The sequence below is a fragment of the Lemur catta genome, chromosome 9 (genome assembly GCF_020740605.2).
Source record: "Lemur catta isolate mLemCat1 chromosome 9, mLemCat1.pri, whole genome shotgun sequence".
Lineage (NCBI taxonomy): Eukaryota > Metazoa > Chordata > Mammalia > Primates > Lemuridae > Lemur > Lemur catta.
In genome coordinates, this window is record NC_059136.1 from 81,972,535 (window position 1) to 81,989,695 (window position 17,161).

The 17,161-nt window shown below is 36.4% G+C and overlaps 1 protein-coding gene across 1 annotated transcript in view; it reads left to right on the plus strand.

Moving 5' to 3' along the window:
* The window catches only part of LACTB2 (lactamase beta 2), a 28,362-nt gene extending 16,611 nt beyond the window's left edge, over positions 1-11,751 (plus strand). Inside the window, exons 4-7 of the mRNA XM_045560927.1 lie at positions 3,938-4,116; positions 6,038-6,186; positions 10,311-10,392; positions 11,041-11,751. Of these exons, the coding sequence (XP_045416883.1) occupies positions 3,938-4,116; positions 6,038-6,186; positions 10,311-10,392; positions 11,041-11,081 (451 nt within the window). The 3' untranslated portion in view covers positions 11,082-11,751. The remainder of the gene's footprint in view (positions 1-3,937; positions 4,117-6,037; positions 6,187-10,310; positions 10,393-11,040) is intronic.
* Positions 11,752-17,161: the final 5,410 nt, after the last annotated feature.

Genomic DNA, 17,161 nt, shown 5'->3' on the forward strand with positions numbered 1-17,161 from the left:
CCTCCTGCCTATGTGAAGTGAATTTTAACACAGTTTTATGCAACTTAAAGCATTAGCCATCCAGGTGACTGGAGAATTGTAATGTCCGATCGCCTAATTTAAGAAATTTTACTGCCTCCAACCTAGAAAATATCACAGAAAACCATCACTGAGTTCTGGTGTGGTGGAGGGGTGGCACAGAAAATTAAGGAAGCATTGCAAACACATTGAAGGAGAAACCAGTTTGAAGAATCTGAAAGAGTGGTTCTCCAAATGAGTTTTTGTGTTCATAAGATTGTCCATAAAACATAACACATACCCACACACAGATACATATTTTCATAATTTCCCTTGGAATTATTTTCATCTAACATAACTTTTATTAACAACTTAACAAGAGATGGTTTCTAACAGCTTTTTACTACCTCCCCATTGGAGCAACTATAATGTTTAATTGTTTGCAATACCTGAAGCATACCCTTGGAAATAAAAGCATAATAGTTCTTATGTCAGGCATTGGCCTTTCAAAAATAATCGCTCCCGTTATACTAGTATCACGTCGTCTTATACCTTATACCTATTAACGTTTTTAGTAGAGTTTTTAAACACTTTACAGATTTAATATTTAATGTTAAGGATTTGATTGATTTTTATTTTTTGGCAAAGGAGAAACTCCATAGTCATTTTATTTTTCTTATATACTGTTATTTAAGAGTTAAAATTTGTCATATGTCTTTTAATGTCTAGGAAGATAAACTTATTTGTTTTCTCCCTATCTTTATTATTATTTTCAATGGTCTTACAATGTTGGAACGCCCTCACATTTTTTAATAAACTTAATTTGGTCATATGTTATTTTCCAGTGTGCTTTTGGATTCTATTTGCTAATATTTTAGTTAATATTTTTATAACAATATTAGTGAGATTGGGTAATATTTTTCTTCTTGTGCAACCTTTGTTAGTTTTGGGCTTCATAAGTTTTCCTAATATAGGATAGCTTACTAGTGAAATTATGTGACCTTTGAATGTTTGGTAGAATAATCCCGTGAAAATACTGAGCCTTTAGTTTCTAATGACAATCACACATCTTTTTAGTAGAGCTTCACTGTTGCTTATTAGTACTGTGGTCCTGTGAGGTAAGCTTAACACAAATAACTTTGTTTCTGTGTACTTCTTCTTACAGATATTTTAAATACAAGGTTGACCTAAACAAATTTTATATTCTAAATTGCTTCTATCAGATCATTTTGTTAAAGAAAAGGTTTGCTTATTGTTATAGCTTCTAGAATCTAACATCCAAACTTGAAAATGTATTTAAATATCATTGGCTAGGGTCATCAAGGTCTCAAGGAAGGGAGGTACATGTAATTACCTTTGATGGTATAGGTTTGTTGTCCAGAAACATACAGGCAACTGATATAAATAATTAGCTAAAGACGAAGAAGTGGTTGCCTCTAGGGAGAAAGAAATTAAACAGGGTAGGGCAGTAACAGAAACAGATCTTGGAGAACTTTTGATTCCTTGCTACATCTTGATTTTTCAATTTTAGGTATTTATTAATTTCCTCTCATGAAAAAATTAGGATTGGGTTTTCCTCTTCTACTTATGGGTACCATTCGTATCCTCCAACCTCTCAATGTCATAGTTTTGGTTAGATCAGTATGCAATGTTCATGTTATTATGACTATGGACACTATTTACAGCTGAATTATGTATTATATAATAGCAAACCATGCTTACTTTTGCTTTCCTGCAGTTAATAATTATTTTGCTTTGTTATTTGGATAGTTTTCTATGTATTAATATTTATAACTTATTCCAGTCTGAGTATATAAATCTTCTCTCAAAATGTTTAAATGTATCAGAGATTCTCTCAATTTCATCTTCTGAAAGAAGCTTCCCTCTGAGCTTTCTAATTTCTAACGTTCTCCAGTCTGGACTTGTTTTCCTTCGGGCCTGGCATTGCTGTCATCTCAGATTCTCTTTACTCTCACATAGGGCTTCCTTTTGCCTCTCTTTGGTGTTGCATCTCCTCTTTCCTGTACCCCATAATTTTCTTGATTCCCCTCTTTTGGAGGGGAACCCATCTCCCGTAGCTTCCTAAGAAAGGATGAATTTTTATCTAATAGTAAATTTTTAATCCAATTTGATTTGAGGTTTTGGGGGTGTAGATTCTAAGTTGAAAGTCCTTTTCCTTCTCAGTTTTTTTTTTATTATTATTTCAGCATATTAGGGGTACAGAAGTTGAGGTTACATATATTGCCCTTGTCCCCCCGCCAAGTCAGAGCTTCAAGCGTGTCCATTCCCCAGACAGTGCGCATCGCACTCACTATGCGTGTATACACCCATCCCATCCCCCCCCAACATCTGCCAGACACCTGATTAATGTTATTCCTAAATGTGCTCTTAGGTGATGATCAGTGAAACCAATTTGATGGTGAGTACATGTGCTTATTTTTCCATTCTTGGGATACTTCACTTAGTAGAATGGGTTCCAACTCTATCCAGGAGAACATAAGAGATTCTATATCCCCATTATTTCTTATAGCTGAGTAATACTCCATGGTATACATATACCACATTTTATTAATCCACTCATGTGGATTGATGGGCACTTGGGTTGTTTCCACATCTTTGCAATTGTGAATTGTGCTGCTATAAACATTCAGGTGCAGATGTCTGTTTTATAGAATGACTTTTGTTCTTTTGGGTAGATGCCCAATAATGGGATTGCTGGATCAAATGGTAGGTCTACTTGTATCTGTTTAAGGTATCTCCATATTCCTTCTCAGTTTTATATACAAGATTTCATTTCCTTCTGGTTTCATTAATGCATTTGAGAAATCTGAAGCCCTTCTGATTCCTGAACTTTTTATGTCACCTGGCCCTTGTTCTTTTTTCCTTCTTGTCCACTATGTTATAAAATTTCACAGTGATGTGCCTTGGTGGGAGTTTATGGTGCTAAGTCCTGTTAAAGAGAGAAATTATTTGTGACACTTATTAAAGACTGTAAGGCATACTTTATTCAAGGAGAGCCATGGCAGTAAGTATAGGGACTACTAAAATGAGGTCTTGCAACAGAGAAGAGAGATTGGGCTCAACGACTCCAACAAGGACAAGTGGGGATTTATAACCAAGGAGCAGGGTGGGAGTCAGTGGATGGGAAATCACTAAGAGGAAACATCAGGGTAAGGGGGTTTCTGGCTAAACTGACTTGACAGGATTATTGCTGAAGGCAGGCCAAAGCAATAAGATATTGGGGGGGGTTCAGATACCAAGGGTAGGGGATTTTCCCTAAACTGATTTAGCAAATTCTTGCTCAAACTTGATTCTGTAATACAGGGAGGGAATCTCAGGGTCAGGCCTAGTCAGTGTAGGGAAAGAAAGTGTTCCTCGTCCTTCTTAGAGTCCCTGGCTGGGTAAGAAAATAAAACTGGCAAAGATAGATTAACAGGGGAAAAAAAGCATACAAATTTATTTAATACATTTTACATGGTACATAGGAAAATACAATAATAGTAAGTGAAAAATTCAAAAATCAGGTATTAAAACAATATCAATTTTGTTTTTAAAATATAAAAATGCATAAAAATTGAAAAAATTAACTATTAAAAGCACTCTCTCTGAGTGATGGAAATGGTTGCTGATTTTTATCTCCTTTTCTCTTTTCCACATTTGTTGTAATCAGTGCCTATTATAAAATAAGGAAAAAAGATGGGAGAAGTATCAAATATATACTTCAGAATGAGAAATTTGATTTAGTTAAGGGGGACAATTTTCTGATAATTTTTGGTGGGCACATGGAAAAAAAAAAAGAGCTTTCTAACTCATTGGCATCATTTATTTGTGTCTTGTCCAAAGATAAGGATAGAGAATAATTTACTTCTCAAAATTTCTCCTAAGTCTGGTAGTCTGTAATTGTTACTATTTCTTATTTCTTATTTCTTCCTTCAACCAGAGTTATATATACACCTGGCCACACTGATGATCATATGGCTCTCTTCTTAGAAGAGGAAAATGCTTTATTTTCTGGAGATTGCATCCTAGGGGAAGGAACAACTGTATTTGAAGACCTCTATGATTATATGAACTCCCTAAAAGAATTATTGAAAATGAAAGCTGCTATTATATATCCAGGTGGGTAATTTTCTAAATCTCGCAAGCCATTTGTGTCAAATGGTGAGAAAGATTGATTTTGGCTTGTCTCTGTGTGTATTCAGCCTTGAAGAGATACATATAAACCACTTCTTTAAATTACACCCTTCAGTCTTATCTAGCCATGCAGTTAAAGAGAAGGCCAAGAGTTATATTAATAACTTTTTATGAAGATATGAGGGTTATGTTTCAACATCTAAGCAGCTGTTAATAGAACTGTTTAAAAAAGGAAATAAACTTACATTGGAACAGGAAAACTGTTTCATTCCATACACTACCATCATTTTTGTGAACTTGATTTCTACTGTGGACTACATTTTAGCTGTGTAACCTTGGTTAACATTTGACCTCTGAACTCTAGTTTCTTAACTCACGATATTGAAATATCAAGAGCTTCATCTCAGCTGTAAAATAGTATATTTATTTCTGTTCTCCAGAAAAGGAAACCTGTTGTTGGTATCTCATATTGTACTGCATTACAATATGGATCTTCTCTCCATCTCAAAAGCTAAGAAGGATACAGGACTGAGTAAGAAGGCCCAGAAGGAAAACAGGACTAGGTTACTTAATTTTCTAACTCCTTCAAACTTGCTCCTAACCAGACAGCCATGGAAAGATGTGTCAGTGCAGTGTCTTCAGTATACTTACATGCTCTCATGAGTTCCTACTGCTGAGGGAATAGGAAACATACAGTGGAGCTGAGCATTTAGATTAATATTATGACATAAAAGGAATGGAAGCTGCTAGCTATTTTTAAAAAGAAGAGAGTAGGCATTCAGCATACTCACATCGAAGCTGGGTTAATAAGAGGCTACCTGGTAGAGGTTCTTAGAGTGTTTGCTTTAGTGAATCCAGTGAACTGGCTTTATTAGCACAGCAGTTGTTTTTATGTAAATTATGCTCTGTGGCCATAGCTACCATATATTAAAGCCTGCTAGCTGTCAGGTTGTGCAGAGGCCTTTACAGCTGTCATCCTCACAAAAACCCTGTGAAGCAGGTAGTGGTGTCCTCATCACACAGCTGAACAAACAGACTCAGAGAGATTGAGAGACTTCTCGTGGCCACACAGCTAATAAATGATAGTCTGTGTCTAATCAAAGCCCGTGCTCCATACATGATAAATAGGTTAGCCTGCCTCCAGATACTTTGTTCTCAGGTATCTGAACATCGCACTTGCAGACTTGTGTAATATGTTAATTTGCATTGTCTTAAAGAGGAAGTAAATTTCAGTGTAACTTAATCTGGGTTATCAAAATTTCTGAATCACTAGCCTGTACATAAGATTCTTAAAGTTCTAATATGGGTCTTGTGAATTGTTAGTATTGGTCACTTACATGAAGCTGTCTTTTATGTTCCGCTTTTTCAGTCTTTTATAAGTAAGCTTAGCACAGTGGTTAAGAGCTCCCAAGTAAGAACTGCAGCTCCACCCCTTCTTTGCTATGTAACTGGGCAGGTCATTTACCCTCTCTATGCCTCAGTTTCTGTGCTTAAAAAGGGATAATAATAGTACCTACCTCATGAGATTCTTGTAAGAATAATGTATATTAAGCATTTAGAGCAGTACCTGGCACATAGGAAGCACTCCATAAACGTTATCTGTTAATTGTTGTGGTTGCTGTTTTTATTACCATATTTTATTGTTAATGTTTTATTTTACATTTTTTAATGTACACAGTAACATTTTCTGTAGATTTTATTTGCTATAATTTTCTCATTTGAGAGACATTATATGTAATCTTAAATCTTTCATACCTGTATAGCTTTCCAAATAATTTATATTTGTATATTTAGTGTGCTTTCTCACTATACCAAATGAGTTACTTTTAAATAGAGTGAGTTAACTTCATTTGTACTTAATATTTTTTATCTGGTTGAAGTAATTTTTATAATTATTTTATTTTAGGACATGGGCCAGTAATCCACAATGCCGAAGCTAAAATTCTGCAGTACATTTCTCACAGAAATACTCGAGAACAGCAAATTCTTACAATATTTCGTGAGAACTTTGAAAAATCATTTACAGTAATGGAGCTTGTAAAAATTATTTACAAGGTAATTTTCATTTGTACATAGTCATTAATTTATTAGAATAATCTATTTAATAGGCTGTAAATATGGTAAACTCACCATATCCCAGATCAGAACAAGCATGTTAATTTTATGTTATGCCACTTGTCTAGATTTGAAACCAGCAGTCTCAACTTTCTAGAACACTGATGTTAAACAAAAACTGGCCTTAGAGAACAAAAATAGCTATCCTGAGCCATCATTAAACCTTATATACTTTACTCCGTAGGAGAAACTCCTAATGACAGCCTAATGATTAAGTTTATATATTATTCTAGCCATCTTGATGGGTCCTCACCTGCAAGTGAGAAGGGGTGATCTGCTAGAGACAAATATTGGAGTAATAGCCGCAAGAATTAGTAACAATGCCCAACAATAGAGAAAATAAATATCAAAGAACATGAATAATTTAGTATGGGGAAAGAGCCTTACACCTCAGTGGCCTCTGAGTACATCACTGTAAGGATGATAGCACTATGTGGCAATCAGTTAGTGAAATTCAGTTTTTCAGCAAATGTTTATTAGATGTCTGCTCTGTAGGTAGTACAGCTTAGAGGTTAAGCATGTCGGCCTTGGAGTAAGATTATCTAGGTTTAAAAACTCTCACTACTACAACTTGTACAGCCAGAAGATACAAGAGATTATAACTAAAGATGAATTTAGAAAGTCAACCTGGTGCCAGTGACAATTAGTAAAGGGCCCTAATGTTCCATAGGCCAAAGTTATCAAGAAACAGTTAATTCATACTCATTGTGCTTTGTTTTAAAAAGGAGGGATAAATGGTTAAAATGTTTATTAAGATATTAAATGTCATTGGCAAAAGAATAATATAAATATTTAAATGTTGAGAAACAGTCCATTTCTTCATAATACCAGAGTATAGCCATTGTAGACTATACATTGGTACACTGAGGGTTTTTTCCCCATAACCTAAGTACAGGTAGTAGAACACTCTGATAACCCTCAACAATGAGCATCAAGTAACTGCCCATGCCTAAAAATATGATGATTCTGGCCAGGCCCAATAGCTGTAATCCTAGCACTTTGGGAGGCCGAGGCAGGAGGATCACCTGAGCCCAGGAGTTTGAGACCAGCCTGAGCAACCATAGCAAGACCCTATCTCTACAAAGAATGTTTAAAAATTACCTGACCATGGTGGCACACACCTGTAGTCTCAGCTGCTTGGGAGGCTGAGGCAGGAGGATCACTTGAGCCCAGGAGTTTGAGGTTGCAGTGAGCTATAATGACACCACTGCACTCTAGCCCAGGCAACAGACCAAGACCTTGTCTCAAAAAATAAAAAGTTTATTCTGCATTCAGAAGTGTATTTGGTGTGTGTTTTTTTTTATTGGCAGTATTCAGTGACCTATCAGTGTGTATTCATAAGTGTCTTCACTTTACATGTGTGTGAAGCAACTGTTGCATATGGAATGGCATTAGGTATTACAGAATGATTTATTCGTTCAACAGATAAAAAGATAACTACAGATCCCTGCTCCTAGAGATTCATGGTTAAGTGAAGACAGATATGTTCAACAGATAGTTGTGATACTGGCTCTATCATAATTGTTTCCATTTATATAGCACATTACTACATGCTAGACACTATACTAAGTGCTTTATATATAGTACCTCAAATTTTTACCACACAAAGATGGTACTATTCCAATTAAATAGATAGAAAACTGAAATTCAAAAAGTGTAACTTTCCCAAGAGCACACAACTAGCAGATGTCAGATATTCAGATCTTGTGTTTTTCTTCTATACCCACCTTCCTCCAAGTCCTATCATAGTATGTCAGGGCAGAAAAGAAAGAGAAATCAGTCCTACCTAATGAAGACGCAGTGTTACAAGGCTTGTCTGGAAAGCCTTCAGAAACTTATTTAATTGAATCTTAAAGAAGGAGCAAGCATTTTCTAGGCCAGCATAGAGCAGAAAGAAGTTATTCTAGACGGAAGGAAAAATCTGTTCAAACACTAAGAATAATAAAAGAGCATTGTATGGCTGGGCGCGGTGGCTCACGCCTGTAATCCTAGCACTCTGGGAGGCCGAGGCGGGTGGATTGCTTGAGGTCAGGAGTTCGAGACCAGCCTAAGCAAGAGCGAGACCCCATCTCTACTAAAAATAGAAAGAAATTATATGGCCAACTAAAAATCTATATAGAAAAAATTAGCCGGGCATAGTGGCACATGCCTGTAGTCCCAGCTACTCGGGAGGCTGAGGCAGTAGGATCGCTTAAGCCGAGGAGTCTGAGGTTGCTGTGAGCTAGGCTGATGCCACGGCACTCACTCTAGCCTGGGCAACAAAGTGAGACTCTGTCTCAAAAAAAAAAAAGAGCATTGTGTGTTTGAAACCCCACAAAGAAACCACATGTGGCTGAAGCACAGGTTGCATATGTGGATGGGCAGGGAGTTCCAGGAAATAAGGGAGGAAACGGAGGCATAATCACATCATGGGAAGCCTTGACTGCTAGCTAAAAATTTGGGGCTTTAGCCAATAATCTGGAAATGATCACTGAAGGATCTTAGGCAGAGAAGTCACATAGTGAGATCTGGAAGATGACACTGGTAGATATAGTATATGGTACTGGAGCTTAAGGGAGAATTTGGTGTTGGGAGTTTAGATTTGGGAATCATTAGTGCATAATTGCTGTGGTGAGTTGGCTGAGTAAAAGAGAGAAGAGAGCCGATGATACAATGTTTAAGAGAAGTTAGGAAGAATATCCAATGAAGACTAAAATATAAGAGAGGTAGGGTAACCAAGGGAAAAAAAGAGAAGAGATATTCAAAAAGGAGAGACTAGCCAGTTGACTTTCAGGTATGATGAGACTAAAAGAATCTATTGAATTTTGACTGAGATAATTTGATGATCTTGGCAAAACATTTTCAGGGAGCTGAGTAGAGAACATGAATTTAGTCAAGAAGCTTGACTTTAGAAATATAATCCTTATTTGAAGAATAAAAGGTAGCCAGGCATGGTGGTGTGCACCTGTAGTCCTAACTACTCGGGAGACTGAGTCGGGAGGGTTGCTTGATGCCAGGAGTTCCAGACCAGCCTGGGCAATATAGCAAGACCCCATCTCTATAAAAAAAGTAGGAAAGTTAAGTCAGTCAGTGGTGTGTGTCTGTAGTACCAGCTACTCAGGAGGCTGAGGCAGGAGGATTGCTTGAGCCCAGGAGTTTGAGGCTGCAGTGAGCTATGATTAGGCCACTGTACTCTAGCCTGGGCAACAGAGCAAGACCCTGTCTCTAAAAAAAAAAAAAAAAAAGGAATGTTGGCTTTGTTTTTCATTCAGGTAACAGTTGTCAATATTACATTGCTATTTTAACAAAAATAAAGGAAAAATTATGTTATAATGTTAAAATATATACTTTTATTAAAATGTACAAGGATATTATCCTATAACCTAATCAATAAACCATAGGGCCAAATGTCTGTAGCATCATCAAAACTAAGAATAATTTGGGCTGTGCATGGTGGCTCATGCCTATAATCCTAGCACTCTGGGAGGCCAAGGCAGGAGGTTTGTTTGAGCTCAGGAGTTCAAGACCAGCCTGAGCAAGAGCACAACCCCATCTCTACTAAAAATAGAAAAAAAAAACTAGCCAGGCATTGTGGTGTGTGCCTATAGTCCGAGCTACTCGGGAGGCTGAGGCAGGAGGATCACTTGAGCCCAGGAGTTTGAGGTTGCTATGAACTAGGCTGACGCCAGGGCACTCTACTCAGGGCAACAGAGTGAGACTCTATCAAAAAAAATAATAAGTAAAATAGAATAATTTGTACATTCACTCATTTATAAAATATTAACGAGTTCCTACTGTGTACCATTATGCTAAACACTGGGTATTCAGTAGTGAACAAAACAGACACAGCTACTGTCTTTTTGATGCATACAGTCTATCTTATCTGTAGAAAATATATATAGGAATATAGTGTTCTAAAGCAAAACATGTACAAAGTGAAATTCTTTAGCTTATTATTATTTAAAAATGTGTTTAAGTTAAACTTTTCTTCTTTTGCTGCATTTTGTTTTTCTTTAAAAGTTTCAAAAAGATTGTGTTCTTTTTTTAAAAAAAGTGTTTTTCTTTCACTCTCATTTTTCTTTTAGAATACTCCTGAACATTTACATAGAGCAGCTGAACATAATCTCTTGCTTCATTTGAAAAAACTAGAAAAAGAAGGAAAAATATGTGAGTATACTTCCAAATTTTAATTCATTTATTGCCAGTATTTAAAATATTTTCACAGATGCACTAGTTTCCTTTTAGGAAAAACAACCACCATCAGAGTTCTCCCTTGAATATCTGTTTAAGATGCAGAGACAAAAAAACTAGGAAGGTCAGTAGCACAAGGCCGGCTGACCACAAATTGGAACCAAAAGTTGTGACAGGACTTAGAATCTCTCTTAGGGTTCCAGTCCTTACCAACCAGAATGACAATCAAAGGCATGTAGTGGGAAGATAACTTCTCTTCTCCCAGACCCCAGAACCACAAAGAATTTTACATGTGGTAGATTTGAGAGCAGGCAAAGATTTTAAGCAGTAGTAAAGGTAGTAAACTCAAAAGATATTAAAGCAGTAATTCTGTAATTATTTACTAGTGTTAATTTGTCAAATCAATAATCTTTGTAGAAGTTTAACCCTTAAAATCAAAAGGTTCAAAACTTGAATTTCATGTAGAAGCCTCAGTTTTTATGTATACAAAAAAAATACCAACTTTATACTGAGCAACAAAATTATTTTAAGAATGAATACTTTTTCTAGCCACAAGATAACCTAAAATCCAGTGTATTTACTTACCTGTTGTTAAATTCTTACTCTCTGATTTTCTTTCCACAGTGAACACGGATCCTGAAAAGAAATGGAAAGCCAACCTTTAGTTTTAAATTAATGAAAGCTTTGTTTTGTTTTGTTTTTAGAGAATGGTATGTTTTCTTAACTATGGATTATTTATAGAGAATATAGAGTGTAAAACACTGACAGTAACCCGAGAATAATTTACAATAATGTCATATTTATTCTAAAATATATAAATTACATTATACATCTATAACATCTATAATATAGGTTATGTATCTAACCTTCATCTTACATTTTACCAAAAATTCAGAATCAATTTATCAATTTTTAATAGACTATGTAAAATGGTTACTTTAAAAATATTAAAATTTGTGTAATTATTTGGATATAAGTTATCTATTACTGATAAGGAAAACTCCCATCTATTACTTAGCACAGCAGCCACCTGAGACCCCCACCCCTCACAGCAGACCTACATGAGCATATTATTAACTTAACACCTGGCACATTAGCATATCACCTAACATCTGGCACATCAGCATAACATTAAACCTATTACCTGGTGCAGACATTAAACTTATTACCTGGTGCAGACACTAAACTTATTACCTGGCAGGCATTAGTCACCTGAGACCCCTCCCCTTGGATCACCCCAACTTAATAAAAATGGGAAAAATTGGGTAGATGGGGCTCAAAATTTAGTGGCGAGACCCCTCTGAGCCCACTGGCGAGTAAACCTTGATTCTCCTACTCTCTGTGTGCCACTCGGTTTGTCCTCGGGACCACTTGCTGTAACACTTGCTATAACATTACCAGTGGTCAATAGTAGTATTTTTTTCTAGCTACTTCAGTTAACAGCACAGATTTCTATGTAATCCTTCCTTTTCCTCAACTCTTGTCTGTGCCTGTAGGTATCAGCTTTGTTTTCATGTTTCTATCAATTATATCATGATTATGTATTGGTTCTATAGTTCTGTATCATGTATATTATAATGGCATCCCACAAATGATTTGTGCAAATCAATTTTTGGTAGTTGAAAAATATTAAATTCACAATTAAAAGTATTATATGATAAGTAATTATTTATGTAATCCATTGCAGCAGTCCCCAACCTTTTTGGCACTAGGGACCATTTTCGTGGAAGACAGTTTTTCCACGGACCGGGGACAGGGGGGATGGTTTCAGGATGATTCAAGCACATTACATTTATTGTGCACTTTATTTCTATTATTATCACATTGTAATGTATAATGAAATAATTATACAACTCACCATAGGTTGGGGACCCCTGCATTAGTGCAACCAACATACATTCCAAGTTTAGATTTTAGTGTAGAGTCATCAGTTTATATATGAATTATATGCAAAAAGTTTGTTTTTATATTAGAGGATTATAAGACAGCATTTTTTATACAAGTGGGGTTCTTATATGGTGGTTAGGTTCACCGGGTAACCCACCAATGTTTATTTAACATTGCCAGTGTTTATTTAAAGTTGCCAAACTACAATACTATAATAAAATAAGCTCAGAATCTTAAAAATACTTTCTTTACTCTCCCCTAAAGGTAATGTAAGGCTGGTGGCAGGCACCCCTCCCCTCCCTAATGGAAAAAGAAGAAGCCCCTCCTACTCCTCCATACCTGCCCTAAAGCTGAAACAAAGAAATTCCTCACTTTTCCCGCCGAAACCTTCCCTCCAGAGAAACTCCCATCCCCTACCCCTAAAAAGGTATATAAGCCCACCCAGACTTCTGGGTGGGGCAGCTTCTCTGGTTCCACTCGTGGGACCATTAGGCTTGCCCGGGCCCCTCTCTTGGGACCCGTTACCCCCACCCGGGAGTGCCCCAATAAAGCCTCTTTACTTATCCCTTTCAACTCTGCTTGTCTTTCTTTCTCTGGCACCAGCCACTCCAAAAAACCTTACATTTGGTGCCGAAACCCGGGAGGGTGCTTTAACTTTCAGCTGCACTGCCCCTCCCATAGACTCTGGTCTTAAAACCTTACAGGTAAGACTTAAAATTTTTAGAAATTTTCTTTGAAGTCCTTACCTCTTTCTGCTTCTTTTCCCAAGGGCCCTAGCACTTTCATACCTTTCTGACACACTTATTCTCATGCCTTGGAAACCTGCTGTATTCCCAAAACTGTTCCATATTACAAAATAACTATAAACTCAGCAGCAAGAAAAACCCCAATTCAAAAATGTCTACAAAGAGCTTGAACAGACATTTCTCCAAAGAAGATATACAAATTGCCAATGAGCATATGAAAAGATGCTCAACATCACTAATCATTAGAGAAATGAAAATCAAAACCACAAGATACCACCTCACACCCATTAGGATGGCTATTATTAATTTTTTTTAAAAAAAGAACAAAATAACAAGTGTTCGGGAGAATGTGGAAAAATTGATACCCTGTGCATTGTTGGTGGGAATGTTAAATGTAGCCACTGTGGAAAACAGTACAGTGCTTCCTCTAAAAGTTAAACATAGAGTTACCATATGATCCAGCAGCTCCACTTCTAAGTATATATACCCCAAAAATTGAAAGCATAGACTTAAACTGATGTATGTGCACCCATGTTAACCGCAGCATTATTCACAGTAGCCAAAAGGTGGAAGCAACCTGAATAAATAAAATGTGCTATATGCATACAATAGAATATTATTTCACCTTAAAAAGGAAGGAAATTATGACATATGCTATTAAGTCATTAATATGAAATGTCTGATTTCGAATCAAAAGTGTAGTTTATTATATCTCAAACAAGAAGCAGTACAGGCTGTGTGCAGTGGCTCACGCCTATAATTCTAGTACTCTGGGAGGCCAAGGTCAGAGGATCACTTGAGCTCAGGAGTTTGAGACCAGCCTAAGCAAGAGCAAGACCCTGTCTCTACTAAAAATAGAAAAATTAGCCAGGCATTGTGGCATGCGCCTGTAGTCCCAGCTACTTTGGAGGCTGAGGCAGGAGGATCACTTGAGCCCAGGAGTTTGAGGTTTCTTTGAACCAGGCTAACGCCACGGCACTCGAGCCCAGGCAACAGAGCCAGACTCTGTCTCAAAAAAAAAAAAAAATGAATGAAACCTACCAGTTGACAAATGCTCCCATACACACACATATATACAATTTCCAATCAGTATCTCATAAACAGAAATCCAAAGATAGAAATGAAAGTGCAAAACAAACAAGAGTAAGGAAAAAAATGAAGAGAAAAAAATTTTAATAGTATCCTTTGAGAGATAAGGCGTTACAATTCATAAAACAAGAACAGGGTGATACTATGAAAAATAGTTCTATGAAAAAGCTTTGGAAAGTAAAAATATATAACCAAAATAAACAGAAGTTTGAAAAATGAAGTTGAGAAAGTTTTCAGAAATAACAAAAAACAAAGATGGAAAACAGAAAAGAAAGAATTTAGGAAGAGACTGGGAAGTACAATATCAAAGTAATGAGAGTTCCAGAAAAAAGAACTGAAATGGAAAGTCAGAAATTATCACAAAGAACTGTAAGAAAAATTCCCAGAACTAGAAGACATGAGTCTAAATTGAGAGGGTAAAAAATAAAATAAATTGAAAGGATCTTCTTAATGCCTAACAATGTAAAAAGGATAAAACAATCCAAACCAAGTCATGCCATTATGAAATGTCAGAAAATCAGGGATAGGGAGAGAAGCCCTTAAGGATTCTAGGTGTTGGGTATGGTGGTAGGATTAGGGATTTGTAATCAGATAGAAGGGAACACAAATCAAAATGGCACTGGCTTTTTCAGTGTAACAATGAGTATTAGGACAAATTGCCTTCAAAGATCTGAGGGAGAAATCATTTGCATCCTAGAAATTTATAACCAACCCATCAGTCATGTGTGAATATAAGGACTCAAAAAGTGTGCCTGCCATACACCTCTCTTGAGAGAATTGTTGGATGATACACTCTAGAAAAAGGAAAGCACAAAGACAAAGTTGTGCCCAAAACCTTCTCCAGATCAGAGCAGGAGGAAGGAGGGCTTAAGAAAGATCTCCAGGGGAAAATGGAACCAATAGATTACATATGTGAGCATTTAGGAGAAAAAACTGCTGGTGGTCATACAGCAGCTGTAGTTGACCAACTGAAACAATGATGAGGTCACAGAAAACAATGCTGGTAGACCAGGCACGGTGGCTCACACCTGTAATCCCAGCATTTTGTAGGCCAAGGCAGGAGGATCACTTAAATCCAGAAGTTTGGGACCAGCCTTGGCAACATGACAAGACCCTGTCTCCACAAATAATAATAAAAATTAGCCGGGCGTGGTGGCACACACTTGTAGTCCTAGATACTGGGGAGGCTGAGCCAGGAGAGTCACTTGAGCCCAGGAGTTGGAGGTTACAGTGAGCTAGGATCACACCACTGCACTGCAGCCTCAGCAACAGAGCGACACCCTGTTTCTAAAAACGGAGGAAAGAAAGCTATGCTGTTAAAAAAAAAAAAGGAAAGAAAGAAAGAAAAGGCAGTTATTCATTCCAAAAAAACTGAAGTTACGCAAAGAAGGAAATAATCATGAAATATCTGCCTCTGCATTCTTACATAGGCATTAGTGTAAACACTGACTAAAAATTGTGACATAGGGTAACAGGAGAAAGTGGGAGGTTAAGAATACCAAATCATCATCTATGATCCTAGAAAGTCAATAAAGTCTAAAATTGACAAATCAAGAAATAGAAGTTAAGCATTTTATTGGTTAATACCAGAAAAATATCTAAAAAGAGTTTAAAGTAGTTGCCTTTGGGAAGTTGGACAAGGAGGAGAGAGAATGGGGAAATGTTTTTCCTGTTGGTACTATTTAATTTTTAAATTAAGTTCTTTATTAGCTTGGTATAAATTTAAAATTTTTTAATTTCAAAACACTGATATTATGCAATGGGTGGGTTCCAACTTTTTAGTTCAGTGGAGCAAGCATTTTTGTCCTAGAATTTTCTCCTGCAAAAATTATCAGAAATTAGAAACAATGAAAGGTACATGCTTATTTAATGCTAACTTAGGTTTAAAGATAAGGATCTTTAAGTTCATCTTCTTGAATGAATACTATTTTCAAGCAGGAAGTTTTCCTTACAGGGAACTGCTGCACCTAGTATAATATCTAGACTGAAGACCTAGAGAATTAAGATGAACTGAAGTCAAAGACTTCGATGACCTTTAAAGTTTCACTGCAGCATGAAAACCATCTAAAGAGAATTAGATGCAAGGTTACCTGAATCCAGCAGAGTGCCATTTATAGGTCTATGGTAGATCTAAACTTTGTTTTTCAGTCACAACATAGATTATTAAAGATCTACGATAGCACGTTTCTCTTATTGAGAGCTGAATCGAATTTAGGATTCAGTAATTAGCCACGTAAAGACAGAAAGGACTCAGCCTCTATACCTCACAGTCTCCTGCCAACACCACTTTTTCTCTGTTGTTGGTCAAGTTGTTCTCTACAAAATCGGCAGGAACACTAACACTTATGTGGCAGATTACCTTATTTTTACTCGTATTTTTAAGAAGTTTGGGATGGCTAATGACTATAAGGAAGCACTCCCCTTAAGAATATTTTTTCTTGATGTATTCGAAAATAAAGACCAATCTGGAAAAGCATGCATTGCTACAAATCAGATGTTTCTAAATATGTAAGGTTGCAGCAATTCAGGACACATGTTTATGACCTTATATTATGAATGATTATATTAATACTGTGCTATCTTTGGTACTTAAGTGTTTTAAGTGTGCATCTCTACCAAAAGATTGGTAAATTAGTTTTCCCATTTTCCTCCATAATTCCAAAAGTTTTAATCTATTGAATATCAACTTCTTCCTTTTAGGGTGACATTAATATCTACTTTAATGGCATATGAAGCAACCTATGCTTTTTTTTTTTTTTTTTTTTTTTCTTTTTTAAGACTAGTCAAGTGCAATAGTGAGAAGCGGGGAAAGTAGTAGAACAAGGAGTTCAATCTGTAACTGACTGAACAATCAAGTGAGATAACTCATTACCTTCAGACCAGCCAGCAACCTATGCTTTTAATAATTAACTAGAAGAAGGATTCTAGTTTTATAACACAGGGAATCTTTCCTACTTTGCAGAAGTACATTAACCCTGCTTTCTTCCCCTTCTTTAGTTTTCAAATATGGCGAAAATATTCAT